This window comes from Podarcis liolepis (genome assembly GCF_965112155.1).
Source record: "Podarcis liolepis genome assembly, chromosome: 6".
Lineage (NCBI taxonomy): Eukaryota > Metazoa > Chordata > Lepidosauria > Squamata > Lacertidae > Podarcis > Podarcis liolepis.
Window position 1 is genome coordinate 89,865,323 of NC_139559.1, and position 25,495 is coordinate 89,890,817.

Genomic DNA, 25,495 nt, shown 5'->3' on the forward strand with positions numbered 1-25,495 from the left:
GAACCGCCGACGTTCTGATCGGCAAGTCCTAGGCTCTGTGGTTTTACCCACAGCGCCAATTAGTGCTCAATAAAAAGGTCATCTGGAAGTGACATTGTAGTATATCTTAATAGGTATATCATTTAAATTTTGATATTATGCCAATAAAGGCTGAATGAATGAATGAATGACGGTGTTGCTTGGCAATTTCCCCTCGCCCTTGCATCTCCCCTGAATAATCTGATTTAGAAGATGTGGCGACCTTTCAGAACAGCAATGGAGATGGTAGTGGAGGAATTAAGGGGGAGGGGGAACTGCTAAATATTTCTATGATCCCCATTTCATTGGTGGGAGACTCATTTTGCCATCAGTTTGGGGATCCCAGCTGGATACACCCGTTTGGTTACAATAACCCAATACTGATGAGTTGAAGGAGTGGTGTATTCCACATAGTGAAATCCTAGGCATGTTTATGCAGAAATAAGTTCCAGGTTACTCATTGTGGCTTGTGTGCACCCACAGTATCACAGAAGTGGTGGTGTTTTTTTGTGTGTGTTTTTTTTCCTCCAGGCCACTCTTCTTAGGGGATCCTAATATTGAGGTTTTGGATGAAGGCCAGATCCTGCACATTAAGAGCGCTCGGAGAATAGACAAAGGGCGCTATCAGTGCAGTGCAGCCAATTCTGCTGGCAAACAGTTTAAGGAACTCAAACTCACAATCCACGGTAAGTAACTTACATATGCATGATCTTAGCAAATATTTTCTGTTTGTTTTGGTAAGGAAAACAGTGGAAGCGCTTGATAATCCTGGCTAACACACACACACACACACACACACACATCTCTCAGTGCAAATGCATTTTAGTTTATATCATTTATTCCCAGGCACATAGCGCAATATCCCAACTGCGACAGAGAGAATTAACAAATTTAAAGTTTTCTTATTCGTTGCTCCCAAGATTCCAAAAAAACCTGCCCCCTCTCCAGCTTTTGAACCAGCAGAAACCCCTTATTCTTTATTGGGCATTTGCTTTGAGATGCTTCATAGGAAGTCATTCGTAAATGAAATAAGCAGACAACATATGTTAAAAAAAAAAAAAAGTTGTTAAAAGTGCCTGAAGACTGCCAGATTGGTGAGGTGATTCTTTTTGCTGAACCCGTTTATCTCGGAAGGAGTTGATGGGGGATCTTTGTCAGGAAAGCTTGACCTCACTTCTTAGTTAATTTCAGCGTAAGTAGAGAATTTGCAGACATTCTCCAGGGCATAGATTGTGAGCAGAACCGAAGGAAGGAAGGAAGGCTGGCAGAAAAAACGTAGCAGAGATTTATGTGGGGGTTGTAATTATTGTCTAGCCCTGACAGAAGCCAGGCAGAACAACTTGAATCTTATGTAATAATTGAGACAGGAAACTTGTGATAGACTGCCAGAATGCTTTAAGAGGAGGTCATTAGCGATCTTGCACATCAAGGCTGCATTGGAGTGCAGAGAGAACAAAAACAGACAGGAGACCGAAAAGGAGGAAAAAAGGGAATAATCTGTGTGGGGTGTGGGGGCAGTCTGTGCAATGCAAACTGACCACATGTTCTGGGCCTTCAAAATAGAACAGGGCAGACGATGTAGGTTTGAATGGGACAGTATATCCAATTACCTTTCCTAGACTCTTTGACCCCAACTGCAGACAGTCTTTCAGAGGGTGGGTGTGAGACCTAGACAAGAAATGTTAATATTTAATCAGTTGTTTACTTGTCTGCCTTCTAAGAGGATAGTAAGTGAAAAAGAGAGACAATCTGAAATCACCTCTTCCACTGGATTTGTTTCATTCCTGTTTAAATTGAAGGGACGTTTTTAACCCCCCTCTCCTTTGCCTTTGGCTCTGTAGTTGCTCCCACGTCTTCTGGGTACATGTAAAAAGTCTGCCTACCATGGTTCAATCTGAGGGTATGTTTTTGATGCAGTAATCCAGCTCCCAAGGGACTGAGCACAAAAGGATAAACATTGACAGAGGCTTTTTACGTGGTCTCAAACCAACATGGCAGTGATGGCAAAACCAGCTAACAGATACACGCTAAGGGAGGGTCAGAGTCCTCTAAGCTGCCTTTAACTTTTTAACTCTGTCTTATGCCGCAAGTTACAGTGAACAGGTTTTTTAAAACATTAAAAAGGTTGTGGTCCTAAATGCTGTTGTTCACTCTATGACTTGGTATTCATGTTGTAGCCCAGGCATAGGCAAACTCGGCCCTCCAGGTGTTTTGGGACTACAACTCCCATCATCATCCCTAGCTAACAGGACCAGTGGTCAGGGATGATGGGATATGGGGCTGGTTCTACTAGAGGTTACCGCCCACACACTTCTGCTGCGCTTCCTTCTTGTGTGGTGGCACCTCGGTAAAACCACTTCTTGCTGGTTGTAGCAGAGTTTTCCCCGGAGGCAGAGGACAAGAACAGGAGTCATACTCAAACTCACAGTCAAGAGCTTCTTTATTGCTTGACTGGTTGCACAAGCATTTCTGTTACTATGATATACAGTGGTGCCCCGCAAGACGAATGCCTCGCAAGACGGAAAACTCGCTAGACGAAAGAGTTTTCCGTTTTGGAGGTGCTTCGCAAAACGAATCTCCTATGGTCTTGCTTCGCAAGACGACAATGTCTTGCGAGTTCCTGCTGGTTTTTCCCCCCTCCCCCTCTTTTTTCTAAGCCATTAAGCCGCTTATCAGCTGATCCGATTAGCAGATAAGCCGCTAAAAGCCGCTAATAGCGCTAATCCGCTAATCCTTCAATGGGCTTGCTTCGCAAGACGAAAAGAAACGCTAGACGAAGAGAATCACAGAACGGATTCTTTTCGTCTTGCGAGGCACCACTGTACAAGTCATTTACATTCCTTCTTTATCTCTCCAGCACGTTATAATCTCAGTCCAGTAATTAACAATCCTGACACAGCAAAAATCAGTATCGGCAGCACACGTTGTCTTACTTCCAAACTTGTCAGTGTGCGTGCTGACAGTGTGTGTGTGTGTGTGTGCTTTCCTTGTGCGGAAATTGCAGCCTGCAACTTCCTCCCTTTATTTGCACCTCTGGCTGACACCAATCAAGCCTAGAGTACCACACCTACACACTAAAGAAAATTCTGGAACCCTCTTTAAAGCTTCCAGGAACTTTTATCTGTTTCTTAAAGAATGTTTTCCTAACAGGTTCACATTAAAATGCAAACGGAGCCAAATTCCTCCCATATCTCTGGATCTGGCGCAGTGCAGGGCTCCTCTTTGCGTAGAAACTAAATCAATCCTGTCTGTCTGTCTGTGTTGATAACAGGTTCAAAGAGACCCCGGGACAGCCTTTCTCAACCTGTGGGTCCCCAGATGTTGTTGAACTACAACTCCCATCACCCCTAGCTAGCAAGGCCAGAGCTCAGGGATGATGGGAGTTGTAGTCCAACAACATCTGGGGACCCACAGGTTGAGAACCTCTGCCCCAGTATCTCCTTAGGTGCAGATACTGGCATCAAAATGATGGACAGGTCAGATGAGCCCGTTTTGTAACAGGTGGGAAAATGTTTGCCTGAAGAGATCTTAGACGGGAGGTCACCCGTCATTCATGCAACACCCCTGCCCCAGCAGGGTTTGTTTTATTAGGCCTTTCGCATCTTTAAAGTGCCATTTTGAATGATATCTTGGAACCTGGGGTGTTGGCAGGTTGCAATCAACCGACTTGTTTGGCAGCGCGGGGCTTACATTGGCAGGCAAACATTACCTCCGCCAGCAGTCAAGCTACTCATTGAGGGTTTGGCTTGTGCGCGCAGTGGATGTCGCTCGCAGTGTCTCGCAGGAGCATCTGCAAATGATTAGTTTACATACATTGTTTTTGGCTAGGAATCCACACAAGCTGTTGCCTCCAGAGGACGGGGAATTATTCTGGGTTTCAAGGAATGCTGAAACCAGCGCAGTGTTGAAGTGTTACTTGTGGTTCTCAAATATGAGTCGGGTCTCCTGAGGGAAGGCAGAAAGGGTGTCTAGGGTGAAACTTAAGGCTCTCCTTAGCCAATCTGAGCCCCATATTATTTTGCTTTTTTGATGTGCTGAGCTGACTTGACAATGGCTGGCTGAGTGTCAGTGAAGCAATCCGTTCATTTTATTATTGATTTACATTTTTCTTCAACTCCGGAACCCTCCTCTGTTTGAATTAGGCTGCAGGATCCACATGGTTCAGCAAGCTCCCTTTTCACCATTCTTTTACCCAGGGCGAAATAAAATGGAACGGTGCCTGTATGCCCAGGAAGGCATCTGCTGTGTTTGGGCAGATGGCTTCACCAGGATAATGTGCAAGAACCTCTGTCCTGAATGTGCATGCAGTATCTTTAAAATATTTGGGATATGTTTTCTCCTTTTGTTTTTCTCTCACACACCCAAACATGGATCAAAGGGCCTTTGGGAAGGAATCTTGTAGGATATGACAGACATTAAAAAGGTAAAGGGACCCCTGACCATTAGGGTTGTGGCACTCATCTTGCTTTATTGGCCGAGGGAGCCGGTGTACAGCTTCCGGGTCATGTGGCCAGCATGACTAAGCCGCTTCTGGCGAACCAGAACACCACACAGAAACGCCCTTTACCTTCCTGCCGGAGTGGTACCTATTTATCTACTTGCACTTTGTCGTGCTTTCGAACTGCTAGGTTGGCAGGAGCTGGGACCGAGGAACGGGAGCTCACCCCGTCACGGGCATTCGAACCGCCGACCTTCTGATCGGCAAGTCCTAGGCTCTGTGGTTTAACCCACAGCGCCACCTGCGTCCCTTATGACAGACATTAGCGCTATGCAATTCAGAGAAACGCTCAACGTAGGTTTGAAAGCAAATTCAAAGTTATTAAACAGGCTGCTATCTAAACATCAAAGGAACCCCCATTTATTGACTGTGAGATGCTTTAAGTACTTTGCAATAGTGGATTATATTTTGTAATAGTTAACAGTTTATATATTTTGAAGTGTATGCCATGCTTTAGTCTAAACCTTGTTTCAACCCTTAACACAATGAGCAAATAAGAGTGTTCACAAACAGTGCATATCTGAGTTTATATTTTGAAGACGGTTCCAATTAGATTTTTCTTGTCTCTTGCTAGTTTCTCCCATTAGGAGCCTGTTTAACCAACAAAAACTATTGTGGTGAATCTGTTCCCAGATGCTGCTGCTACAGATGGCGGGTGGAGGAAACTACATCACCCTGTTTTTTGGTTTGTTTTTGCTGTTGTGGGGTGGGGAAAAACAATTTGTCCACTGAAAGCCCTTTAGAAACCAAGTCATAATTAAGCTCTGGCCTCCTTTGTGTTCTAAGACTCTTCCTCTTCTTTCCATCTTGATTTTTACTGTTTTTCTCCCCCTTTTCCTTCCCTGAAAACAGTCCCACCTGCAATCAAAGGCGGAAACATTACCACTGAAGTGTCAACGTTGCTGAACAGTGTGCTAAAGCTGGAATGCGAGACAAGAGGAATCCCAGCTCCTACCATAACGTGGTATAAAGATGGGCGCCCTATTGCGTCGAGCCCAGAAGCTCTTTACCTGGACAGGGGGCAATTCCTTCAGATTCCTCGGGCGCAAGTTTCTGACTCTGCAAAGTACAGCTGCCAGGCAACCAACGTAGCTGGGACTGCTGAAAAAACATTCCTAGTGGATGTCTACGGTAGGAAGGAGACGAGAAAGAACACACTTATTTGTTCAGCGTGCAGTCAGAAAACTGGAATTTGATCTGTCCAGCCGATCTGGGCCTTCCCTTGACTCTTCTTGGCTTGTTATTGACTGCTCTTAGGTTTTCAGTTGGTTGAGGGTTGAGCCAAATTGATATAGAAAGCTTTAGAGGGTGGCAGACTTATTTTAAGCATAATATGGGTGATAAGGAGAGGTGGGGGGAGCTGGATCCTGCCCCATTCCCTGCCTGCACATCCCCTCTGAAACTTCTCCTCCTAGGTTAGTTTTCTCCCGGTGCAGATTACATCTAGTCTCAAGGAACACCAGTGGGTGGCTCCATCTCCTCCCTCCTCACCCATGTTGTGCTTTAGATGCATTCCCTTTTTATAAAGGCAAACCCATGGAGGATAAGGATATCAGTGGCTGCTAGCCATCATGATGGCTTAATAATATAAATAAATAAATAAAACCCAGCCACTCTGGGCTGCTCCCAACAGAATATTAAAAACACCATAAAACATCAAACAATACTTTCCTAAACAGGGTTGCCTTCAGATGTCTTCTAAAAGTCAGAGAGTTGTTTATTTCCTTGACATCGGATGGGAGGGCATTCCACAGGGCGGGCACCACTACCGAGAAGGCCCTGTACCTGGTTCCCTGTAACATCACTTCTCGCAGTGAGGGAACTGCCAGAAGGCCCTCAGAGCCGGACCTCAGTGTGGGTGGATACGCTCCTTCAGTGATACAGGTATATATTACCTCTGGTATCACAGAAGCAGTAGGTATCAGTTGCTGGGGAACACAAGTGGTGCTGTCCAGAGGTTCTGTTTATGGGGTTCTCTAACCCATCTGGTTGACCACCATGAGGGTGGGATGGTGTTTGAGGAAATAGGCCTCTGGTCCGACCCAGTGGGCTCTTAATGAGTTCTTATGTTTTAATTTGGCGACAACCCAGTTCTTACACATTATAGGTCCACCACAATGTTGAGACTGCCGATCAACAATCACTACCCCCAGGCATTATTCAGGGGAAAGTCACAAGTCGAGAAGCAGCTCAGAGTGATTCAGCTGTTGAGCTTTCTCACTGGAAATTACTTATTTTGCTTGTCATGAGAAAATCCAGCAACATATGACAGCTTTGAATTAAAAAAATGGCTTTCCCTACAAAAAGCCAGTTTAACCAATGGGTGTCCTCACTTACCGTATTTTTCGCTCTATAAGACACACCTGACCATAAGACGCACCTAGTTTTTAGAGGAGGAAAACAAGAAACAGTGGATGTATTATTTTTGTGCTTCATGCTGTGGCCACAGACATGATATGCGATTTGACGGTGAGTTTGGGGTAGCCCAATGCAAAAATCCTGAGGATCCATGTGGACCTGTGCTTTGTAACCACGTTTTTGCGCCATTGCCACAAAACAATGGATGTGTGTTTTTTTTGGTGCAGGCTGTAGCCATGGACATGCTCTGTGCTCTGATGGTGAATTTGGGTGACCCAAAGCAAAAATCCTGAGGATCCATGTGCTTTTACCTCCCCCCTCCCAGGCAGCCTCCTTTATCTCTAGAGTCCCTTATCTCCCTCCCGATCCCTTGCCGATCAGCTGCTCAGCGGCTTTGTTTCAACACCCCCTTCCCTATTGTTTGCCTTAGTATCTTTTCCTTAGCTGGAGCAGTTTTTTGCTCCTCCTTTTCTTCTAATTTCTCTCCTCATTGCTTTAATCTTCCTGTCTCCTCTCCTTGCAAGTTCGCTGCCTTTACCTCCCTCCTCCCAGGCAGCCTCCTTTATCGCTAGAGTCCCTTATCTCCCCTCCTGATCGCTTGCTGATCAGCTGCTCAGCGGCTTTGTTTCAACACCCACTTCCCTCTTTCTTTCTTTTTTTAAAAAGCATGATCTGCTTTTTGCCCCTGGGCAATTCGGCTCCAGGGACCATGCATTCGCTCCATAAGACTCACAGACATTTCCCCTTACTTTTTAGGAGGAAAAAGGTGCGTCTTATGGAGCAAAAAATACGGCACTTTGTGGCATTGACCAGCCTGAAAATACTGTCCGGGTTGAAATGCCTCTTGTTAACCATGGTTTTGCCATACAAGATAATTCCTTTGCAGACTGAGTTACCTTTAAACCAAACCAGTTGATTTGATAGTGCCTTGGATTTCTGAGTGGTCACAGAAAATAATGGCTTGGATTTTTGAGTGGTCACCCTTTTCCTCTCCATTTCCTTCCAGTTCCTCCAGTTATTGAGGGCGACTCAGAAGTAATCCAGAACAAGCAGGTGGTTTCTGGCAGTTCCCTGGTGCTGGAGTGCAATGCTGCTGGCAACCCACCTCCCCTGTTGACTTGGCTGAAGGATGGGGTTCCTGTGAAAGCCAGCGACAACCTGCACATTGTGTCTGGTGGAAGGAAGCTGGAAATCATGAATGCTGGAGAGGCTGATGATGGCCAGTATGTCTGTGTGGCTACCAGCATCGCAGGAGAGAAGGAAATCAAATATGATGTGGAAATCCTAGGTGTGTAAAAACAGAAATTAAGCTTTTTATTTAACCTGCGCTGTCAAACAGGTATTTCCACAAGTTTCACTTACGTCAACCTTCCCCAACCTGCTGTTTTCCAGATGTTGGTGTCCAGCTTCCGTAAGCCTCAGCCAGTGTAGCAAATGGTCAGGGATAATGAAAGTTGTGATCCAAAACATCTGGATGGCACCAGGATAGGACTGTTTTTTTATTTTCTTTATGTGATTTATTATTATTACTATTATTTATTACTTATATCCCGCCCATCTGGCCCGACCTCCCCAGCCACTCTGGGCAGCTGCTAATGGAATATTAAAAACACGATAAAACATAAAACGTTAAAAACTTCCTTAAACAGGGCTGCCTTCATCTAAAAGTCGGATAGTTGTTTATTTCTTTGACATCTGGTGGGAGGGCGTTCCACAGGACAGGCGCCACTACCGAGAAGGCCCTCTGCCTGGTTCCCTGTAACCTCACTTCTTGCAGTGAGGGAACCATCATCATCATCAAACCTTTATTGGCATCACATACAAACATTGAGAATAAATAGGCCAGTGCGATCTTGTCGCCATTTCAACAGTACAGTCATTTGCCAAAGGGAAGAAGAGGCGAGCAATCTACAGTGGTGCCTCGCAAGACGAAAAGAATCCGTTCTGTGATTCTCTTCGTCTAGCGGTTTTTTTCATCTTGCGAAGCAAGCCCATTGAAGGATTAGCGGATTAGCGCTATTAGCGGTTTTTAGAGGCTTTTAGCGGCTTATCTGCTGATCGGATCAGCTGATAAGCAGCTTAGGGCTATTAGCGGCTTTTAGCGGCTTAGCTGCTGATCGGATCCGCTGATAAGCGGCTTAGCGCTATTAGCGCTATTGGCGGCTTTTAGCTGCTTTTAGCGGCTTATCTGCTGATCGGATCAGCTGATAAGCGGCTTAGAAAAAGGGGGGGAGGAAAAAAAAACCCCGCAGGAACTTGCAAGACATTGTCGTCTTGCGAAGCAAGCCCATAGGAGATTCGTTTTGCGAAGTACCTCCAAAACGGAAAACTCTTTCGTCTAGCGATTTTTCCGTGTTGCGAGGCATTCGTCTTCTGGGGCACCACTGTATTTCATCTTTTTGGGTCTCCAGCAAGGGCAGGATCCTGTAGTGTACATCGGCGACAAAAAATCAAATAGAGGAACTTAGCTCTGTCTTGGTGAGCTCTTGGTCTCTCCCCTGTAATAAGAAGCGTATAACCTCAGTGTCTGGTTTCCATGTTGGAATACATAGATGGTCTAAAAATTGTTTGCGGAGATCATCATACCTTTTACATTTAAGGGCCATGTGAGCTAGAGTTTCCACCAGGTGGGCATCACATGGGCAGATCCTATCTCCTTCTGCCATACCCACGAACCTACCCCTCTTGGGCTTGCCGATCAGAAGGTTGGCAGTTCGAATCCGCACAACAGGGTGAGCTCCCGTTGCTCTGTCCCAGCTCCTGCCAACCTAGCAGTTCGAAAGCACGCCAGTGCAAGGAGATGGATTGGTACCGCTCTGGCAAGAAGGTAAATGGCGTTTCCATGTACTCTGGTTTCCATCATGGTGTCCCGTTGCACCAGAAGCAGTTTAGTCCTGCTGGCCACATGACCTGGAAAGCTGTCTGTGGACAAATGCCAGCTCCCTCGGCCTGAAAGCAAAATGAGCGCCGCAACCCCATAGTTGCCTTTGACTGGACTTAACCGTCCAGGGGTCCTTTACCTTTACCTATATAGGCTCTATATTAAATTTGTAATGGACTGTTCCTCTCCGTTTGTGTGACATATGGATTTTGTTGTTGATGGGGAACAATAGACAGTACTGGGAGATTTAGCAACTCCTCATTAACATGTTTCTTTAAACCAAACCTTCATTTAACAATGGTTTTGTTGTCTAAAGTTCAGTGGCATGTTTCATTACATCACTATGCACCACTTGCAATGTTTGGCATTGGTGGACTGATGCTGCTTGGAAGTTTGTGCTGATTTTTATGCTTCTGTGCTAGCAGTTCAACCTGTAAATAAATTGCTGCAAAAAGTATAAGCTCTAAACCATCTCTTGTCCAATGAAATTTTGAATCGTCCAAGAAAGGACGGACCATGAAATAGCATTTTAAATCATTTGCTTTTTAAAATTCTGACAGTAATCTTATTTGTGCCTCTGGGTTTGCTGTCTTTCCAGTGCCACCAAGTATGGAAGGGGAGAATGAATCTACAGATTATATTGTGATTCTCCACAGCTCCCTGGAGCTGGACTGCCCGGTAACAGGAACGCCTCCGCCAACAATCACGTAAGAAGCTGTTGTTCAATGCAAAAAGAGAGACAAAAGAACAGGAAAAGAAATCCATGACTTGTGTCAGATTTTGGTTGGAAGTGCAAAGAAAATGAAGTAGTTTAGCAAAGGTTAACAAAGTTCTAGAAAAAGAAGTAGAAGAACTTTATTACCATATTTTTCGCTCCATAGGGCGCACCGGACTATAGGGCACACCTAGTTTTTAGGGGGAGAAATAAAGGGGGAAAAAATTATCCCCCCCCCTTGAGCCCCAAAGAGCAAAGAAGCCAAGACAGCCAGCGGGATGGATCCCGCTCGCTCTCTTGGCTTTGTTTTTAGCCGCGGGGCTGGGGCAGGGGAAGCCTGAGCTTCCCCTGACCCCAGCCCCCAGAACAGGTCCGGGAGCTTGCGGGGCTGGAGGCGCACTCTGAAGGCTTGCGGATAGCTGTCTGAAGTTTGGGGAGTGCAGCGGGAGTTGGCGCTACGCTCCCCGGGCTTCAGGCTTCAGGCTGCTATCCGCAAGCCTTCACAGTGCGGGGGGAGTGCTCCCTCTGCGCTTTGAAGGCTTCCTGTTTCTATCGCTGAAGCCAAGGAGCCTGCATTCGCTCCATAGGATGCACACACATTTCCCCTTCATTTTTGGAGGGGAAAAAGTGCATCCTATAGAGCGAAAAATATGATTACTCATTTTGTGCACAACTGGGCTGGCTAAGATAAATCTATCCACCCATAATTTCAGGAGTCAAGTCTCAGATCCTTAGACTCCTAAAACCTCAGATTATCTAGGATGCCATGTTTTCTGTAGTTGCTCTGTTGTTTCTTTTGGCTGCCAGGACATTTTTCTAGCTTTTGTGAAGCTGGAGAATATCTTGGGCACCTCTGCTTTTTAAAAAGTTTGATCTTTCATTCCTAGTTCCCACCCCCGTCATTTTTTTCATGGCCTAGAAAGCAAACAGGTGAAAGAGAGATTAGGGTTAACATGCAGAAAGAAAACGAAACAAAGCCTTGTTGTTGTTGTTTAGTTGTTTAGTCGTGTCTGACTCTTCGTGACCCCCTGGACCAGAGCACGCCAGGCACTCCTGTCTTCCACTGCCTCCCGCAGTTTGGTCAAACTCATGCTGGTAGCTTCGAGAACACTACCCAACCATCTCGTCCTCTGTCGTCCCCTTCTCCTTGTGCCCCCCATCTTTCCCAACATCAGGGTCTTTTCCAGGGAGTCTTCTCTTCTCATGAGGTGGCCAAAGTCTTGGAGCCTCAGCTTCAGGATCTGTCCTTCCAGTGAGCACTCAGGGCTGATTTCCTTGAATGAATAGGCTTGATCTTCTTGCAGTCCATGGGACTCTCAAGAGTCTCCTCCAGCACCATAATTCAAAAGCATCAATTCTTTGGCAATCAGCCTTCTTGATGGTCCAGCTCTCACTTCCATACATCACTACTGGGAAAACCATAGCTTTTACTATACGGACCTTTGTTGGCAAGGTGATGTCTCTGGATTATTTGCTAATCCAAAGCATTGTTTTGTCTATAACCATGAGGCAGAGGTCTGTGGAGTCTTTGGTCAGGTGCCAATTACTTATGGAATGTTTCAGGGACCATTGGGAATGGCTCTTTGGGCACGAATGTCATAGAATCATAGAATGGAAGAGTTGGAAGAGACCACGAGGGTCATCTAGTCCAACCCCCTGCAATACAGGAATCTTTGTGCCCAATGTAGGACTCGAATCCACAACCCTGCAATTAAGAGTCTTATGTTCTACCGATGTGGTTCACATTGAACCTTCAGAATACAGTGAGTATCATTCATTCCCAAGATTCCAGTGTCCACTCACTGTTTTCTTCCCTTCCATTGTTTACCTTCCGACAAGAATCCAGTTTTCTTCTTTTTCTCTGTTCCTGGTTTCCCATGAATGTAACGGTTTCCCATGCTTTACCTTGTGTTAGGGTAAGGAAGAGAAGCTCATAGATGTGCACATCAAGATCAAACCCGTACTGTGGATGGCCATATATACATTTCGAAATGGAGAGCATTCTCTCTAGTTCAGGGTATTTGAGGTCAGTGGCCAAGATGGAAGCTGGAGAACTTGGGAAATCTGGAACCCAGAGCTTGGAGTTCACTGGGCAAGTCAGAGAGCAGACTCCTTCCACTTCTACAGGCTTGGTCAATGCAGAAATTCTTCACAGAACTGTAGCCCAATGGTTGCCATTAATTTGATTTCAACTGATTTTATAATGAATTCATTTTAGAATGCTGTATTACTTTACTGTTGTTAGCCGCTCTGAGCCCAGCTTCGGCTGGGGAGGGCGGGATATAAATTTGTTGTTGTTGTTGTTTAGTCGTGTCCGACTCTTCGTGACCCCATGGACCAGAGCACACCAGGCACTTCTGTCTTCCACTGCCTCCTGCAGTTTAGTCAAACTCATGCTGGTAGCTTCGAGAACACTGTCCAACCATCTCATCCTCTGTCGCCCCTTCTCCTTGTGCCCTCCATCTTTCCCAACATCAGGGTCTTTTCCAGGGAGTCTTCTCTTCTCATGAGGTGGCCAAAGTATTGGAGCCTCAGCTTCACAATCTGTCCTTTCAGTGAGCACTCAGGGATATAAATAAATTGTTATTATTATTATTATTATTATTATTATTATTATTATTATTATTATTATTATTTGCTAGTCTCAAAGACGGAGGTAGCGTGCCCATACAGTGGTACCTCGGGTTACATACGCTTCAGGTTACATACACTTCAGGTTACACACTCCGCTAACGCAGAAATAGTGCTTCAGGTTAAGAACTTTGCTTCAGGATAAGAACAGAAATAGTGCTGTGGTGGCGCAGCAGCAGCAGGAGGCCCCATTAGCTAAAGTGGTGCTTCAGGTTAAGAACAGTTAAGTACGGACTTCGGGAACGAATTAAGTACTTAACCCGAGGTACCACTGTATTCTCTTAGGCAGCTGGAGGGTTGGGAGACCTGAACAAACACAATCCACAGTAGTTCGCTGGGCGAAGTGTCAGACTCTGAATGTGTCTGTGTTAGTTTGTGAATACTTTCGCAGGTATCTTACGATCCCCTAGCTTATACAAATGAGACCTGCTTTTTAATCCACCAGGTGGTTGAAAAATGGCCAGCCTATCGAAGGGGGAATCGGATATAAGATCTTACTAAACGGACGCAAGCTTCTCATCTCGCGGACTGAAGTCTCGGATACTGGCCATTACCAGTGCGTAGCAACAAACAAGGCAGGCGAGAACAAAAAGGAATTTGATGTGACGGTTCATGGTGCGTTGTTTCTCCAGGAAAGAAAATTGGGTGTGGGGGTGGGGAGAGGGAATGTCTCTGAATATATTTCCTTTTCTAACAGCCTTAAATGCGTTGCGGTTTCGCTCAATGTATAGCACTAGAATTTCAGGATTCTAAATTGCCTTATGCTGATCACAAAAGAAGTACAGTGGTACCTCAGGTTACATATGCTTCAGGTTACATACGCTAACCCAGAAATAGTGCTTCAGGTTAAGAACTTTGCTTCAGGATAAGAACAGAAATTGGGCTCCGGCGGCACAGCAGCAGCAGGAGTCCCCATTAGCTAAAGTGGTGCTTCAGGTTAAGAACAGTTTCAGGTTAAGAACGGACCTCCGGAATGAATTAAATACTTAACCTGAGGTACCACTGTACAGGGGAAAGCATTCACTTTTGTAGCAGTCTTTGTTTACCTGTCTTGCTCCAAGTCTTGCTCTAGATCTTATGGAATGGGATGGTGAGAATCAACACCTTTTTAGCAGGGGAATTAAATAACCAACTGCCATTTTCAGTGGTAGCTGAATGTTTTAACATACTGTAAGAATTTGAAAGAGATCCTTTCCTACTGTCTTACTGCGCAGGTTTATAGCAGCTGGATTGTGTTGCTCCTGCATAACACTCTGTGTTGATTTTTTTGTAGTTCCTCCAACAATAAAATCGACTGGGCTCCCTGAGAGATCTGTAGTGATACACAAACCAGTAACCTTGCAGTGCATTGCCAATGGCATACCCATCCCTTCAATCACTTGGTTGAAAGACAGTCGGCCTGTAAATACAGCGAGAGCAAATATCCGGGTACGTATCACGATTTCAGTAATCCACAGCATTAAATGATTGCCACGCCAGTTTCCAGGAGAACAGAGGCACCCGACGAGGAAGGTGGTTGCACATAATTTTGATGGTGCAGGAACGTATAAACTTTTGAGTTACACCCTCATCGTTCAGCCCGGACACTGAGGTCCAGCTCCGAGGGCCTTCTGGTGGTTCCCTCACTGCGAGAAGCGAAGTTACAGGGAACCAGACAGAGGGCCTTCTCGGTAGTGGCACCCACCCTGTGGAACGCCCTCCTGTCAGATGTCAAGGAAATAGGCAGCTATCTTATTTTTAAAAGACATCTGAAGGCAGCCCTGCTTAGGGAAGTTTTTAATATTTAATGCTGTATTGTTTTTCACACTCGATTGGGAGCCTCCCAGAGTGGCTGGGGGAACTCAGCCAAATGGGCAGGGTACAAATAAGAAATTATTATTATTATTATTATTATTATTATTATTATTATTATTAATGGGATTCTTCAGCAGAATGGTGCAGGGGGTGGGGAATATTATATTGTTCTGATATTGTGCTGCTTTATCAGCCCAAGTGTTTTAGACCCTTCAGATTCACAGTTTCCCATTTGCCCTCCCACCTCCTGGCCTTTCCAGGGGCTTAAAAATGGAACATCATTAACAGTAGCAGCCCATGTGGTGGGGCAGATCCATGGAGCCATCGGCCCATCACCAGGGTTACTGCCTGGGCAGAGACAGGGCAAAGCAGCAGCAGGTTCACGGGACTTCACAGGCACACTAACAGGAATGCCAGGTTGGCCAGAAGTGTTTCTGTGCAGCCCTGAACTTGCCACGGTAGCAGGAACCCCATTGACAAGAGAGCGACTCAAGATAAAGTCCCTACCGGAAAAGAATGGCAGATGAAGTTGATGGACTGTGCTGAAATGGCTAAAATGACCGGAAGAGTCAGAGATCAGGAAGGCCAACATTTTAACAAGGAATGGGGGAAATTTATAACCTACCTTAAAGACCATTGTAAAAGGTTAAAATCGTTAGTAGGGTTGGAATAACATTAGTAGTTTAATGGTGAATTTTGGACACAGTGGAGAGGTAAAATATTTGGATTATCATAAAAGATGCAGGAGGAAAGGATTAACAATAGGACCCACAAAGGGGAGGATGGAAGTCCAGGAGAGTCCTTGGAATCTTGTTTTTATGATTTATGTTTGATATATCTCCGTAAAATGTTAATTTGAAAAACCAAATAAATAGATTATGTGATTGGCAAGAGAGCGACTCTGTTGTGCCACACACTCTGCTACTGCTCATTGCTATAATTTAAACGTAAAACCTGCTTCCCAGTGTACCAGTGTGCCAATAGCTTAAAACTCCCAGGCTTTTTTTGTAGGTCAATTGAAATGAAGGGAGGGGAAGCAGAGCTCTACAGTGGATAAGAAGAAGAAAGAATCACAAGTGGAATATTGTCTTTGATAATCCTCATAATGGGACGCGGGTGGCGCTGTGGGTTAAACCACAGAGCCTAGGACTTGCCGATCAGAAGGTCGGCAGTTCGAATCCCCGTGACAGGGTGAGCTCCCGTTGCTCGGTCCCTGCTCCTCCCAACCTAGCAGTTCGAAAGCACGTCAAAGGGCAAGTAGATAAATAGGTACCGCTCCAGCGGGAAGGTATATGGCGTTTCTGTGCACTGCTCTGGTTCTCCAGAAGTGGCTTAGTCATGCTGGCCACATGACCTGGAAGCTGTACCAGTAAAGCGAGATGAGCACCGCAACCCCAGAGTTGGTCACGACTGGACCTAATGTTCCAGGGTCCCTTTAAAGGTAAAGGTACCCCTGCCCGTACGAGCCAGTTGTGACCGACTCTAGGGTTGCGCGCTCATCTCGCTCTATAGGCCGGGAGCCGGCGCTGTCTGAAGACACTTCCGGGTCACGTGGCCAGCGTGACGAAGCTGCATCTGGCGAGCCAGCACCAGCGCAACACACGGAAACACTGTTTACCTTCCCGCAATAAAGTGGTCCCTATTTATCTACTTGCACTTAGGGGTGCTTTCGAACTGCTAGGTGGGCAGGAGCTGGGACCGAACGGCGGAAACTCACCCTGCCGCGGGGATTCGAACCGCCGACCTTACGATCGGCAAGTCCTAGGCACTGAGGTTTTACCCACAGCGCCACCCGCATCCCTTTCCAGGGTCCCTTTACCTTTACCTTATCCTCATAACGGGCCTAAGACCAAGCATGCTAATGAACTGCATTTATTCTTTATGCATGATTTATTCCAGCTGCTGAACTGGAATTTTAGCAGTAGGATTTTGGATTTTTAAAGCCAAAAATCCAGAAGTAAGCACCCTGAATATAATTGTCATTTGGAAGGAGAGCTGATAATATGCATATCCTGTTGGAAATCTCTATGGATGCTTGTTTTTTTCTTTTTCCGTTCTGGAACAGCTGGAGTCCTCCGGACGCATCCTGCAGATCGCCAGGGCTTTGATGGAAGATGCTGGGAGATACACCTGTGTGGCAACAAATGCAGCTGGCGAAGCCCAGCAACATGTCCGACTGCATGTGTATGGTAATGGTTTTCCCGACATGGAACGTAGCCTACTGGTTATGCTAGGTCCACACATGCATGCTCCACATACATGCTCCTGCTCAGCGCTTGTTCTTTCGCAAACGTTTTAGGTGTTTGTGATAGCATCTAGCAGCTCCCATCATTTTTACAACACACCCTTTCCTTCTTGTTATCTTTGCAAGCGTTCGTTTTTCAGAGGAGTCCCCAGTATTGAGATTTGAGGACCTGTCCCCCGCTTGGGAATAATAAAAACACGTGGACACGGCATATTAGGTTAATGGGCAAGAAAAGGCCACAACTTTATTGATTACAGCATGTGAGAGGTATTGGCTTAGGCATTGGACAACAGCAAATATTGACTCCACCCACTCGGAGAGGAGTGAGTCAGACGGGGGTTAACCACCAGTAGGGGGAGCCTGTTGATGCAAATACAACTATAAGCTCTCCCCTGATGTCACCGGGGGTCGTGCCATGGCCCCCCGCCACACAGGGCATCGGACAGGATCCATGACCGCCGGATTCCTTTAACGGAATACCCAAAAGTGAAGGGGTAGGCAATAGCCACACCTTGCCCTTCCACACACTAACAACACATTCCAATGCCTAACCGCCAAATACCGAGAAAGTTGTGACGATTGCTACGAGGTAGGCGGAAAAAACCAAGAGGCTGGTGCCAATTTGCCAGTTGGAAAAAACTCCTACCAGGCTCCCTGGGCAACCAGGGCGACCAACCATAGGTCCATAGCAAGGTCAAGCGAACACCTATGCACTAAAGGGAGTGGTGGGTGGGTGACGCGAGAAAAACGGCAGCGGAATGGGGAGAAGAGCTGGCGCGGCCGCATTTGAGCGGCTAAACCACGCCCCCTGAGCGGCCACCTGATTGGTCGCCCTTCTGGGAGGCGTGGCGCGCCAGCATCAATGGGAGGGCAGGGGCCGGAACGCCCCCTGCGTAGCGCGGGAATCGGTTCCCGCTCACAATCCCTCCCCTCCGGAAGGAGGAGAGGCTTTGTGGAGGAAATGATTGGTCGCATGTGAGTCTGGTGATTCGGGGCCAGCTTTGATGAGAAGATTTCTGCACACAGCATTGCGGCAAGGGAGTTTTACCCGTCACCAGGGGTGACTTCCACAGATACCCTCAAATGGGGTGCCAGGACATTGATGACTGTGCACTGGGGAAGGCAGGCTGGGGACTAACTCAGGAGAGGGGCCTGTGATTTGTAGGGAACTGTAACATCCAGGAGGCAAGAGTCGGAGGCAGTGGAAGCTTCAGAGCTGGAGGGTGGAGCACGGGATGGGGTGGAAGAAGAGGAGGCAGGTCAGGCAAGTGAAGTGAAGGGACAGCTAATTCCCCACCTTCTCCTGCATCACTGTCTCCCAGAACCAGGAGGGGGCTGAAGAGGGATGAGCAGAGGACGTTCCCATTGAGGCATAGTCTCCAGTCTCAAGTGCACAGCCCATTGGGGGAAGGTACATAAATTGGTGGTCTCCAGAGAGCATGGACCTGGTGCTAGGTTGGTGTGTGTAGCTATCAAGAGCTGTAGAAGCTACCGTAAGTGGTATCTTTAACAATAAACAGTTTATCTGCCGTGTGCATTCCCTTGACATGGGAACAGATGTGCTTAGGGATGGCAGAAGGGAATTATAAATACCACACATCCTTTCCGTTCTCACATCATCTACATTCCTTGACCTGTGCTCCCTCTGTTTGTGTGGTGTGAGGTACAACACCTGAAACATCCCAGAGAAGAAGGGAAAAACCAATTGGGTCTCTCCATGTTCTGGTTTAAGAAATATGTGTGCCTCTTCTACATGAGGCCCGGAGGGTGTCAGCACGAGAACAGGCCTTCTATGTATTGCCTCCCCAATTGTGGAATGCTATCCCCATGGAGTTTTGCCTGGAGCTTTCATTATATATGTGTGTTGATAATGTTACGGAAACTAGATAAGCACAAAAGAAAGCCTTCATATATGTGAGGTTGAACAACCAAGATGATAATCTTTTCATCCTTTTCTTCCCAGAACCACCCAGTTTGAAGGATGCAGGAAAGATGATAAACGAGACTGTGGTTTTGAACAATCCAATACAGCTGGAGTGCAAAGCATCTGGAAATCCTTTGCCAGGTAGTTACACACTCAGAAGTTATTGCTCGTAATTAAAAAAATAAATAAATTGGGTGAGCGGGAGGAGAGTTGCCGTATTTCAAGATTCTCCTTACCCTAAAGTAGCTCCATGAAACATAATGGGATTTCTCTTCCAGTAGATGTTTTGTGTAGCTCATGTGCTGCAAACCCATCTGTGTTGTCCTGGGTGGGATTCAACTAAGTTGTTGCAGGCACAAAACAAGGTCCATTTGTGCAACAAACGCCCTTCCCCGCATCCTCTAAATCTGCTCTGCAGGACTGGGGAAACCCCAGAACAGTTTAAGGGGGCAGGGTGGAACAGGGGGAAACCCCCTTGCACGAGTGGCCCTTGTATCCTGCATTCATACCCCTCTTAGCGCAATGTTGAATCCCATCAAGTGTTCGTTGCGGTAACATTTCTGGTACTGGTTTGGCTGAGTTGCCAGGCATGTACAGAATGTTCACGAACACTCGTGCTTGGAAAGCAAAGGGTTTGCCATTCAACGTTCCTCAGAAAATGGGCAGAAGTAGTTTTGCGAGGCAGCCGGAGGGCTGGGAAGGGTGCAGATATTGCGTGTTGCATTAAGTGTGCTGCATCGACTGAGGTGTTTCGGCCATGCATGGACAGATGGTGCAGTCGGCTTCCCCTCAGAGCGTCCTCGTTGCTACGAATTGGGGATGGGTCTCGCTCATTATCCGGAGCATTCTTTTAAAGTTACTGTCTACTTCTCTGCGACAAAAAGAGCCTTCGGGGTGGATTTGCTGACTAACCACATGACATGTACAAGGCTGCTTCTGACATTGCGAAATCGGATGCAGAGACTCCAGGAGTGAGGCTGAAGAAAGAAATTGGCTGCTTTTGAAGCAGCTCCCTTGATTGCCTTGGCAGAGGCGACATTCTAAACTCTTGGACTGGACTGCATTTGCCTTGGGGCTGGCTCTGCTTTTGCTGGCTCCTGCTTCCTTTATCATTCCTTCTCACCCCGTAAATGTAGAAACAGATTTTCAGGATGAGCTTGTTTACATATGTATGCGTGTCGCTGGATCACTCAACACTTGGCCATTTGTGAACTGGCCTTGGGCCCATCCGGACTGATGCTTTCTTGCGGGTACGTGCAGGCGCATGTCGTTGATACATTAATAGTGTATTTGAAGTGGGTTTATACTGGATTGTCCACACGGCACCCCGTTTGTTGTGGGAGATTGCATCCACATTTTAATTCCACCCATTCCATTGTCTGTGCTCCTACTGTTTTTAAGTCCCCCACTTCTCTTTGCAATGACAAACCTAGACAAAAGCAGAGGCATCACCTTGCCAACAAAGGTCCGTATAGTTAAAGCTATGGTTTTCCCAGTAGTGATGTATGGAAGTGAGAGCTGGACCATAAAGAAGGCTGATCGCCGAAGAATTGATGCTTTTGAATTCTGGTGCTGGAGGAGACTCTTGAGAGTCCCATGGACTGCAAGAAGATCAAACCTATCCATTCTGAAGGAAATCAGCCCTGAGTGCTCACTGGAAGGACAGATCCTGAAGCTGAGGCTCCAATACTTTGGCCACCTCATGAGAAGAGACGACTCCCTGGAAAAGACCCTGATGTTGGGAAAGATGAAGGGCACAAGGAGAAGGGGGCGACAGAGGACAAGATGGTTGGACAGTGTTCTTGAAGCTACGAACATGAGTTTGACCAAACTGCGGGAGGCAGTGGAAGACAGGAGTGCCTGGCGTGCTCTGGTCCATGGGGTCACAAAGATTCGGACACGACTAAATGACTAAACAACAACGTCTGTTTGAGCAAAACTTAGATGTGCTTTGATGCCATGCCACCATATTTTCATGTGTACATTTTTATGTTTAGTATTTATAAAATTTCAGGTGCTTTATAACTGTCAAATAAAAAATCCTAAGTAGTGTGGGCTGTTGTAGGGATGTTATTCCAAAGCATATTGTTATGGGGGTGGGGGGATAAGCAAGTGACCAGTGAGGAGAACAATAACAGGCCACAGAGACTGCTTGAATATGCAACCTGATGTGCAGTTACTGGGCAGTATCCGTCTAACTCATCCTTTTAGCTCAAGGGTTTCCGCTGGGGTGCAACAGGACTTTCTCCCCTTTCTTTTGCCCTGCACCCTCTCCAAATCTGTTCCAGAGGGTTGGAAGGACCCCCTATAATAGATTTAGGGGGGCATTGGGGGGGAAGTTCCATTGCACAAGTAGAAATCCTAGTGTTGATGGGACCATGACTTAGTGTTGCTTCAGATGTAGCCCTGTGTCCTAATTAGGGCTGGGTTTTCAACACTGTGCTATATATCACCACCTAAGCATTCTGATATGCCAATATATTACGATGTCTGAAATAAGGATGGAGCTAGGTAGAGGCGTTGGCTGACTTCGCGATTTTTCCTGCGTCACGATTTTTGCCGGCGCCTGCTCTCGTAATTCTCGAGAGCTGAGTCAACAGAGTTAACAGGAGCTGCAGGAATCGAGAGAAGTGTTGGCCGGCTTGACCAGTTTTCCAAAGTTGGGATTTTTACATAGCATGCAGTCACACGCACATTATTAAACCGATATCACAATATGGACTTCAAACTGGTCGATATATTGCCCAGCCCTAGTCCTAACACTGAGCTTGTTTGCATTTCAAAAGTGAGAAGGAATTCCTTAATTTTTCCCCCACCCGCCCACCGCCTTTGCTTTTCCGCATTTCCCATCCGAGACGGAGGCACTCAAAGCCTCTGTTTTACTTTTGTGCATGAGTGGCATTTGAACATAACAGGTAGGCCTTTCCTCGCCCTTCCAAGGAGGTTTGGAGTTTTAGATAAATTCAGAGCAGCGAGTTCTAGATCCCTCTCACCAGCCTCTTTTACTTAATTCCCTCTGCAGTCATCACATGGTACAAAGATAACCACCCTCTCACCAACACTGCCAGCGTCAGCTTCTTGAACAGAGGGCAGGTTTTGCAGATTGATGGCGCCCACATCTCCGACACTGGCATTTATAAATGTGTTGTGGCGAATGCAGCAGGAATAGCCGAGCTGCTCTTCAGCCTCCAGGTTCACGGTAAATATTTCTTCTCATTAAAAAATGACTACTCGAGGGGGGAAACACCTCTCCGCATTTCATCTGTTCTTTTCATGTTTTATTTTGTGCACTTAATAGCTTCCAGGTACTCGTTAAAATCGTTTCCCAGGAGAAAACTCGGGGAAGATTTAGTCCAGAGCTCAGTTCTGTAGCACCGGCAAAACTTTAAAATGGGAGAACACTCCGTTCTGAAGTGTTTCCTTGACAGAACTGAGCAGTGTAGTCGTGTCTGGAAGACAGATTTTAATGTTGCCTTTCCAGCAAACTGAAGTGTTTATTTCGTTGTTGCTAGTCTTGCACTTAAGTAGCCGTCAACCTTTTCAGACCCTTGAGACACCTTTAAGCACTTCCAACAGCAATGTTTTTTTTTTTTTTAAAAAAAAATATTCCATTGTTTTCTTATAGTCTGGCCAAATTAGATGCAACTACAGAACACAGGTTTTTACTTGGGTGCAAAAAATTCATACAGATTTAAATGCACAAGCCAAGGTGTTCTTCCCTTTGTGTGCTAAGAGAGAGAATTTAAATTTATGTTCTCCTTGGTTTCCTTGCCACAATCTTTGTGTGTCTGTGGAATACAAACCCTGGTTTGTCTTGGTAATTGTTCAGCCCCTTTACCCTTGTTATCAAGCCTCTTTCTTTACCAAAAATGTATCACAGACGTACCTTGGAAGTCAACGGAATCTGTTCCGGAAGTCCGTTCAACTTTCAAAATGTTCGACTTCCAAGGCGCAGCTTCCGATTGGCTGCAGGAGCATCATGCAGCCAATCGGAAGCCGTGCCAGACATTCGGCTTCTGAAAATCATTCGAAAACTGGAACAATCACTTCCAGTTTTTGATCGTTCGGGAGCCGAAACATTCAAGTTTGCAGGCGTTTGGCTTCTGAGGTTCCACTGTAATTTGCAGCACTTGTTACTTTATCATGCAAAAATATTGCACAATCATGAAAAAACATTTACGATGAGGATGATTATTACTACTGCTACTACTAGACATGTCTGTCCTGTCCTCCATTGCCCATGAATCAGGTTGGCATACAACACTTTTAATATCAGAAAATCATATTGATATCAGAAAATGAAAGCTTGGATTAAAGTTCAATAGCAGTGCAGCAGCAGAGGACGAGACCACAGAGAATATGTGCCTATTAACATCATCAGACACTTAGCAAGGCAAAAGACCACCAGAGCAAAAAATGTCTTCACCTGTCAGCAAAAGCTAGGAAGAAAGTTTTTTTTAAATACAAAAACCCCAAACTGATTAGCTGTCAATCAAATGAGTAATGCTTGTACAGTAATAATGACAACAATCATTTATTACTTATACTCCGCCCATTCAACTGGTTTGACCCAGCAACTCTGGGCAGCTTCCAACTTAATATAAAAACACAGTAAGACATACATTAAAAGCTTCCTGATACAGGGCTGCCTTGAGAAGTTGTCAGCTACTATGCTACTTCTGCAGGATTAGTGCTATATCATTCTTGTTATTGTTATTTCTTTGCTTCTAAAGCACTAATGGAAAGACGCTCTTAAAAAAAGCCCCATTAGACAGCTATTTTTGCATATGTTTGATTGGTTGTTTGAGAGATGGGCTTGCAAGTGCGCTGCTAAAATGTGGCATGCTGGCTTGTGGAGTCAGATTCTCCCTCTGAGCTAAACAGAAACTGTGTTCAGTTGCTTTTAATATTAATTGGTTTATAATGACTTGGGAGCAGCACATTTCCTTTTCAGCTGCTGTGGCCCAAGACACAGCCAAGAGCCGTTAACTCCACCCAGCTATTAATTGCAAGAAATGTTTGGCGCCAGGGATATTATATAGCAGTGGTGTCCAAACTTTCTTCAGAGATGGCCAGATTTGATGAAGTGAAGGGCCATGAGGGCCGACCAAAGTTGTTTACCTTTTCTTAGGATTGAAGTTATTGAGCTTTTTTATGATTTTACCCCAGGAAATAAACTACCACAGGGGCCATATTAAACTGACTGGCAAGGCCAGATTAGGCCCCTGAAACTGACTTTGGACATGCATGTTATATACCATTCTAAGCCCAAACTTGGGGAGAGGGCGGGGAGACAGATGGAAAAAGGCTGAGGAACCACCAAAGTTTACTCCCATTCAGAAAACACAGACTCACACGCATCTGAATAGATGGGACTTTCGAATACTTAATTATTCTTCTTCCTCCTCCTCTTGTCAGTTTCACCCTCCATTTCTGGCAACAACGAAATGGTAACTGTTGTGGTTAATAATCCGGTTCGACTGGAATGTGAAGCTCGTGGGATCCCTGTTCCCATTCTGACCTGGCTGAAAGATGGTAGCCCTGTTTCTAGTTTCTCAAATGGACTCCAGGTACTTTGATGCTACTCTTGAGGGTTCCAGGACTATTTAAACTAGCTTATTTAATGAAATTGGTGGCCTGAGCTTTTCGGTGGCAGTCAAGGGGCTTCCCCACATCCCACCCTGGAAGTGACCCTGTGATTACTGCGTAGCATGGTCTGTTTGTAGCGTTCTCCACTTTTCTGCACCTTCGTTTGCTGCACCAGAAATGAGTGCTCTGTGGAAAGCCACATTGCAGCCAATGAGAGGCGAATGGCTCAGGACTGCAATACCTCAAGGACCGCCTCTTTCCATATGAACCTACCCAGACCCTGAGATCATTTTCTGGGGCCCTCCTTTGTGTGCCTCCTCCTCGAGAGGTACCGAGGGTGGCAACACGAGAACGGGGCCTTCTCTGCAGTGGCTCCCTGTATGTGGAATGCTCTCCCCAAGGAAGTTCACCTGGTGCCTTCATTGCAACCTTTAGGCGCCAGGCAAAAACATTCCCTTTTAACCAGGCCTTTGGTTGATCAGATTTACATCCTATACCCTCTTAAAATGTTTGTGTGCGTTTTTTTTGGAGGGGGGCTGTTGGGTTGGGCTGTTGGGGCGGAAAATAAATTCAAAATAATAATAATGGGAAATTGTTCCATGCTTCCATGTTAAAGGTAAAGGTAAAGGGAGCCCTGACCATTAGGTCCAGTCGTGACCGACTCTGGGGTTGCGGCGCTCATCTCGCTTTATTGGCCGAGGGAACCCGCGTGCAGCTTATGGGTCATGTGGCCAGCATGACTAAGCAACTTCTGGCGAACCAGAGCAGTGCATGGAAATGCCATTTACCTTCCCGCTGGAGCGGTACCTATTTATCTACTTGTACTTTGACGTGCTTTCGAA

At 46.1% G+C, this 25,495-nt stretch overlaps 1 protein-coding gene across 1 annotated transcript in view; it reads left to right on the forward strand.

The window, feature by feature from the left end:
• Positions 1-25,495, forward strand: part of HMCN1 (hemicentin 1) — a 330,831-nt gene that overhangs the window by 154,552 nt on the left and 150,784 nt on the right. The window contains exons 30-39 of the mRNA XM_083506699.1: positions 550-704; positions 5,369-5,647; positions 7,881-8,162; positions 10,354-10,462; positions 13,547-13,716; positions 14,375-14,529; positions 16,961-17,084; positions 19,104-19,205; positions 22,087-22,263; positions 24,483-24,634. Coding sequence (XP_083362825.1) covers positions 550-704; positions 5,369-5,647; positions 7,881-8,162; positions 10,354-10,462; positions 13,547-13,716; positions 14,375-14,529; positions 16,961-17,084; positions 19,104-19,205; positions 22,087-22,263; positions 24,483-24,634 — 1,705 coding nt within the window. The remainder of the gene's footprint in view (positions 1-549; positions 705-5,368; positions 5,648-7,880; positions 8,163-10,353; positions 10,463-13,546; positions 13,717-14,374; positions 14,530-16,960; positions 17,085-19,103; positions 19,206-22,086; positions 22,264-24,482; positions 24,635-25,495) is intronic.